This window comes from Phascolarctos cinereus, unplaced genomic scaffold (genome assembly GCF_003287225.1).
Source record: "Phascolarctos cinereus isolate Bilbo 61053 unplaced genomic scaffold, phaCin_HiC Scaffold_4;HRSCAF=312, whole genome shotgun sequence".
Taxonomy (NCBI): domain Eukaryota; kingdom Metazoa; phylum Chordata; class Mammalia; order Diprotodontia; family Phascolarctidae; genus Phascolarctos; species Phascolarctos cinereus.
The window spans coordinates 52,715,194-52,721,193 of record NW_027555847.1 but is presented as its reverse complement, the minus strand read 5'-3'; the positions used below and the strand labels follow the sequence as shown (position 1 = coordinate 52,721,193).

Here is a 6,000-nt window from a genome sequence, read left to right as displayed (position 1 = left end):
TAAGTTCAGCACTTTCCAGATAGTTTATAAAAACAAAACAAATAACAAAAAATAGATGGAAATTTTCTAGCTGAACATTATTACAAGAATTTTATGTTTTGTTTTTCAGTTTTGGGGAGAGGAGGTAGGAAATGAGGAAACCAGCAAAATATTTGCCCCCCACCAAAAAAAAAGAGAGTCACTGAAGGTTTATTTTTTTGTTTTTGTTTTGTCGAAGAATGCATAGAAAAGAACATAAGTAAGGCTAGAGGAAATGCAGACAAGCAGGACATCTTTGAAAGCTTCATGTTGGATTTATTATAGCCTTAGAAGGAAAAGCAAGCTCTATATAATAGAGATTCACCATTTCATGTACAACCCTCTCTTTCTGCTTCATGTTAGTATATATTTTATACTCCACATAATATAAGTTACACATGTATGCAATTTATAAATAAATACAAATATATTGAAGAGCTCAAAAATTTTTGCTGACAGGGGTATGTAATCAAAACAACTTGGAGACCACTGTCTTAGAGAAATATTTAGGGTGCTGAGAAGTTAAATGGCTTCCGTGTGATCAACAGCTCATCTGTATTGGGGGCCTGACTTGGATGAGACAAGACCTTCCTGACTTCAAGGTTAGCCCCTTCTTCACCACGCCCCATTGCCTCTCAGAGTATTATGTATCAAAATGTTGCTAAAAGCAATAAATTAGAATCCTAGGATGCCAGATCTGGACAAGACCTTAGAAAGTAGCAACTCCCACTCCATTTTTCAGATGAAGAAACTGAGACTCAGGATGGAGTCAGTGACTTCTTTAAGGTCCATAGGTAATAAGAGCTAGCTTTCAAACCCAGGGCCTCTGACTCTAAATCTGAACAACATACATTATTCTCAAAATAAAAATTCTTTATTAGAATGTGTAGCTTAGAAAAAGAAAGGAAAATACATTTTCCTTCCTTTGCATCAGTGATGTCCCTTGAGGGCAGAGGTAGAGGGATAATATGTTGCACAGGTAAAGCTAATGGCAAATAAGAAATAAATATCTGATTCATTTTCAGCAAAAGAGACTGGTCTCTAAACTGTTCACACCTCCCATGTGATATGAGGGGAGTTAAAGTGTTGACACCTCCCATATAATTGGTGGAGCCCTGAAGTGTTCACATCTCTCAGTAATATGGGGAGTTAAAGTGTTGACACCTCCCATATAATTGGTGGAGCCCTGAAGTGTTCACATCTCTCAGTAATATGGGGAACTAAAGTGTTCACACCTCCCATGTAATAGGTGGAGTCCTAAACTATTCACATCTCACTTGTGACTGGGATCAGGTGCCTTACTGACCAGGGCCAGGAATAGGGAATGAATTCTAACACAAACTTAAAAGACAGTATCATTGGTTTTGCCTAGCTTGAATGCAAAGTTCAGCAGTCCTTCATGTTCCAAAATCAGGCAGATGCTCAGTCAGTTATTCTGCTCAGGTGCTCTAGGAAGTCTCTTTAGATCAAGTTCAGGGCTATTTTTGAGGCTTCCAAGATAAACTCTGGACTTCACCAAGAGGCATATTGCTTAGTGATAGTCAAACTCAGTGAACTAGACACTGTTCTTTGATACAGAGAACTATTCCAAAGGCTTGATAATGTATTTCATAGTTTCCTTCTCCCTTCTAGGGCTCCTTCAAGCATTATATTTCCTTTATCTCAAGTCTGAAGCTCAAAGCTCAGACTTCAGATTGTGGAAGGCTAATAGACCAGGTAGATTTTTATGTCTATAAAAGTAGAGGCTTTATCTCATCCACTCTTATGATCTGAAAGTCTTTGTCCACAAAGAACTGATAAGTCTCTATCTTGTCTCTTGTTTTGACTTCATTTTTCCCATGTTAATTAGGTATTTCCTCCACCTAATTTAAGGCTTAAAAGATCCAAATAGCTCCTCACTGTTTAACTTTTCTTCTTCATAGAGCAAAATATTTTCCATCAATTTCTTCTTGGCATCATTGACTTCAACTTCCCAAGAATCTTCTGTTGCTAACATCAAGGAAAAATTAATATAAGTAGGAGCAAAAAAAAGGGGGGGATCACATTTTTAAGATTCACTAATTAAGTCATTCCTCCCTCTTCCACTCCCTCCCCACTCAAAAATTTTCAATGGCTCAAGATCTTATTCTTCATGTTCCCAGAGGGCGGAATTAGGAGGCTTGGGTAAAAGTTGAAGAGAGAGGTAGATTTCATCTGGATGTAAGGAAAAATGTCTTAACAGTTAAATCTGTCCAAAAGTGAAATGAACTGCCTCTGCCTAGATGGTTCCCTGTAACTGGACAGTTTCTAATCGCTCTAGTTGCTAATGTCCCACCCACACCCCTACCTAAATCACCAATTACCTAGAAAGCCCTGATGGTAATGGGTCAAAGAACAGTTATTTTTCATAATGGGGAAGGGAGAAGAAAAAAGGACCAGAGAACGGTTCTGTAGTAAGTGAATGCCCACAGTGGCATGAGAGCCCTGGGTGCATGTTCAGGGAAGGGAATTTGAGAAAAAAAAATTAAAGCATCAAAATGAAAATGAAGAAAGACTAAAGACAAGCTTCTTCAACCTCACCCTTTTTACTGCCTAAAGACCCAACTCTTGACCTCTCAGGAATCATTTAGAAATTCTGTAACCCCCTAACAGAATACTAAACAGCAGCTGCCAGAGGTAATTTGGGGGTGTGCTGCAAGGTGACAGGAGAATCTACAAACCTCCCCCTGAATTTGGAGTCAGGGAAAGTGCGTGATTCTGAGATGGGGAAGGAGAGGATAAAGGTTCCCATGTTCTTACCATCTTGAGGATGTGAAGGACCAGGACACATTGAAGAGTCAGCCTCTACCCCACTGGTCAGACACTTTCCTTCCCTATACCCTGGTTGGGGCGATGAGGACCCTGCCCCTGCCCAGAGTCCACTCTTGTCTTGGTCATCTGAAGAAGAGACTTCTGTGCTAAGATTGTCAACGTCATCGGTTTCTTCTGGGGTGTTCACTGATGCCCTCTTCAATTCCAAGTTGCTGCCAGAGTTGAGGAGACCCTGATGATTTCTGATTTGTCGGTCTAACTCTGCCATAGTAGCATGCACCTGTGGGGAAGGAGATACATTCTCCAGTCAGCTCTTCTTTATAAAGGAGAATGCATGTGATACAGTGAAAAGAGCCATGGCTTTGGAAGTCAGAAGACCTAGGCTCTTAGTCCCAGCTCTGGACAAGTTGTTCAGTCTCCCTAGCCTCAGTTTCCATATTTGCAAAAGTGGAATTTGCCCTTTCTGACTCACAGAGCTATTGTGAGGAATAAATAATATAATGGATGAAGCACCCTGCTTGCCTCAACCAGCTCATCTATCCAGCGGGTTAAGAGCGTGACTGGGGAAGAAACTCAATCTTACCTGGGTAAGGCTGGGGGATTTTTTCTGCAGGCAGAGATAGATAGCTGTGGCAAAGTCTACAGCACAGTCCTCTGGCAGGTGCCCAGCTTTGGCATCCTGGTATTTCTGGCAGATCTCCTTTGCAGCTAGCTTCTCCACACACTTGTCCTTGGAGCACAGTAGGGCTTTAGTGCTTGGGATTTCACTGATGAGTAGGTCCTTCTATGGAAGGAAGAGATCGTTATGAGAGCTGATAATGCTTAACCACAAGTTCCCCCTAAACCATCTGCAATAGGGACTTTCAAACTTTTTCAGGCTGTGGGATTTTTTTTTTCCAAAAAGAAATTTATGGAACCTTGATATCATGGAAAAACAAATGTCATCCATTTTCCACCTATACAATCCTTTTATTGGTCACTTCCTTGCCCAGTCCTTGATTTGCCCTTGGGAACAAATGCACCACTACAGGGTGAAGGGAAGAGAAAAAATTTGGATATAAAAGTGCAAGGGAGAACATTTTAAAATAATATCCCCTCACTAATATAAAATGTAGAGGGATGGAAGGGAAATTCGAATATTTCTGAAAACTAAACTCTACTTGCCAAATATCCCACCAAACTCAATGAACTTCATAGAACCCTAGGCATCCCATCGTGGAACCCAGTGAGAAAACCCCTGGTCTAGACAATGAAAAATTTCTGTTTGGCCACTAGCCACATCCTGACCCTTCCAAAGTGGCCACTTTGTAGGCTTGGGGGAAATGGGGTAGGCCTATGGACTGCAGTGATGGGAGAAAATAACAATTCTTTCCTCTTCTAGGTGGAAAAAGAGCCCCTTCCTGCTTCTAGCCCTGACATAGAATGGAGGGCAATACTGGGGCCAGCCAAGAAGGGGAAGAGTTTTGGTCCCGTGCAAAAGGAAATTGCCTAATCCAAAGGCTGCATGACACAACACACCCTTTACAGGAAATTACCTACCCCAATGAGGGAAAAAATGAAACTACTCAAATGATAAAGTCTGTAACAGACAGCAGAGAACTATCATTCAGACTGGAGTAACCCATGAACACCATGAAGTGCTGACTTCTGTGTATGAAGGCTGAGTCAGTAAAGCAAGGGCTTTTGAATTGACTGTTACTCCAGGAAGGGAGATACATTTGCCCAGCATTTCCAAACTTACCACAGTAACCAGGGGAACCCAGCAAAACAAAGAAAGGAGAGAGGGCAGATTTAACTATAACTAACTGCATCAGTCACATGGTTTGGTATGGGGTGGCCTTGAGCAAGTGTATTTGGGAATCAATAAGTTAATCAACAAGTATTTATTGGGGCAGCTAGGTGGCGCAGTGGATAGAGCACAGGCCCTGGATTCAGGAGGACCTGAGTTCAAATGTGGCCTCAGACACATAACACTTACTAGCTGTGTGACCCCGGGCAAGTCACTTAACTCCATTGCCTAGCCAAAAAAAACCCCCCAAAAAACCCCAAGTGTTCCAGACAGCAGTGCTAGGCACTGTGAATAGCATGAAAACAAACTCTCTTGAACACTCCTGTCCTAGAGGAGGAGCTAATATATACACATAAGTAGAAACAAAGGGAAGAGTGGGGGAAGTATTGCTCCGAGATCAGACCGGCCACAGCCCTGCTGCTGCCTTTGGGCAGACCCGGTTTAGCACTTGGGAGAAAACAAAGAAGGTTTTCTGCAAATGGGGAAGGGCATAGTGGTAGCTGAATAGATGAACACTCATATTTTGTGGGCTCTGTTGGAATTGAGAATTGTGGGAGTTATGACCCGTCTCTTCCCTCTCCTCTCCTCTAACTTCTCCACAACTGTGGCTCTGCTTGGTACCTACTCCGTAGTCAAAAATCAAGTTACCAGAAGGGTGACTCTGTGAAGACAGGGTCATTACAAAACAGCCAAGGCTACACAGGTGACTAAGACTACCTTCCATTGACATGTCAGAGAGCCCCAGAGAGAACACACATCCTCCCCTCCTACCCCACACCCGAGCCAGTCTCTGGCTAAGGTAAAAAGGTTATGAACGGGCCCAATGAACTTGGCCTTGATAGTACAGAACCTTAACTAAATGAAGCAGGACCTTACCAGATAAACTGGAGTTCTCTCTTTATCCATCGCTGGGATACCAGTCAGAATCTCTGCTAACACCTAGTGAGAACATTTTATTAGGGTCTTGAGTATGCTTGTATACATAGTCTATTCAAGAGAGTTACCTACGATTCATAATAATAATATCTAGTATTTGGAAAGTACTTCAGCCTCTGTGTGTGTGTGTGTGAGTGTATATGTAATGTATATATGTTTAAAGCTGTTTCCAATTGATTACTGAATTTGCATTTGTCCCCAATATAGTAGGTGTTAGGTGGTACCGTTATCACTGCTCCCATTTTTCAGGTGAGAAAATTGGCACCACTGTTATGCAGACCTGAGCTACTACTAAGATGGTCCCCAGAAGGTCTTCCCTATAGTAGAAAGTCTCTCCCTATAGTACATGGGGTCACGAAGAATTGGATACAACTGAACAACTCTGATCCATACTGAGTATAACTCCCAGACTCATCTCTTCTTTAAGCACTACTTTCACTAAGTTACTCTACTACCCAGAAATCTTT

At 41.9% G+C, this 6,000-nt stretch overlaps 1 protein-coding gene across 6 annotated transcripts in view; it reads right to left on the bottom strand.

Moving 5' to 3' along the window:
- Positions 1-271: 271 nt before the first annotated feature.
- The window catches only part of IRAK2 (interleukin 1 receptor associated kinase 2), a 49,293-nt gene continuing 43,564 nt past the window's right edge, over positions 272-6,000 (bottom strand). For 4 of the 6 annotated variants that reach the window (XM_020981014.2, XM_020981010.2, XM_020981013.2 and 1 more), the window contains 4 exons: positions 5,474-5,536; positions 3,392-3,592; positions 2,797-3,088; positions 272-2,007 (listed from right to left, as the gene is read on the bottom strand). In XM_020981014.2, coding sequence (XP_020836673.1) covers positions 1,886-2,007; positions 2,797-3,088; positions 3,392-3,592; positions 5,474-5,536 — 678 coding nt within the window. In that variant the 3' untranslated portion in view covers positions 272-1,885. The remainder of the gene's footprint in view (positions 2,008-2,796; positions 3,089-3,391; positions 3,593-5,473; positions 5,537-6,000) is intronic. The other 2 variants (XM_078152192.1, XM_020981012.2) reach the window with 2 other exon arrangements.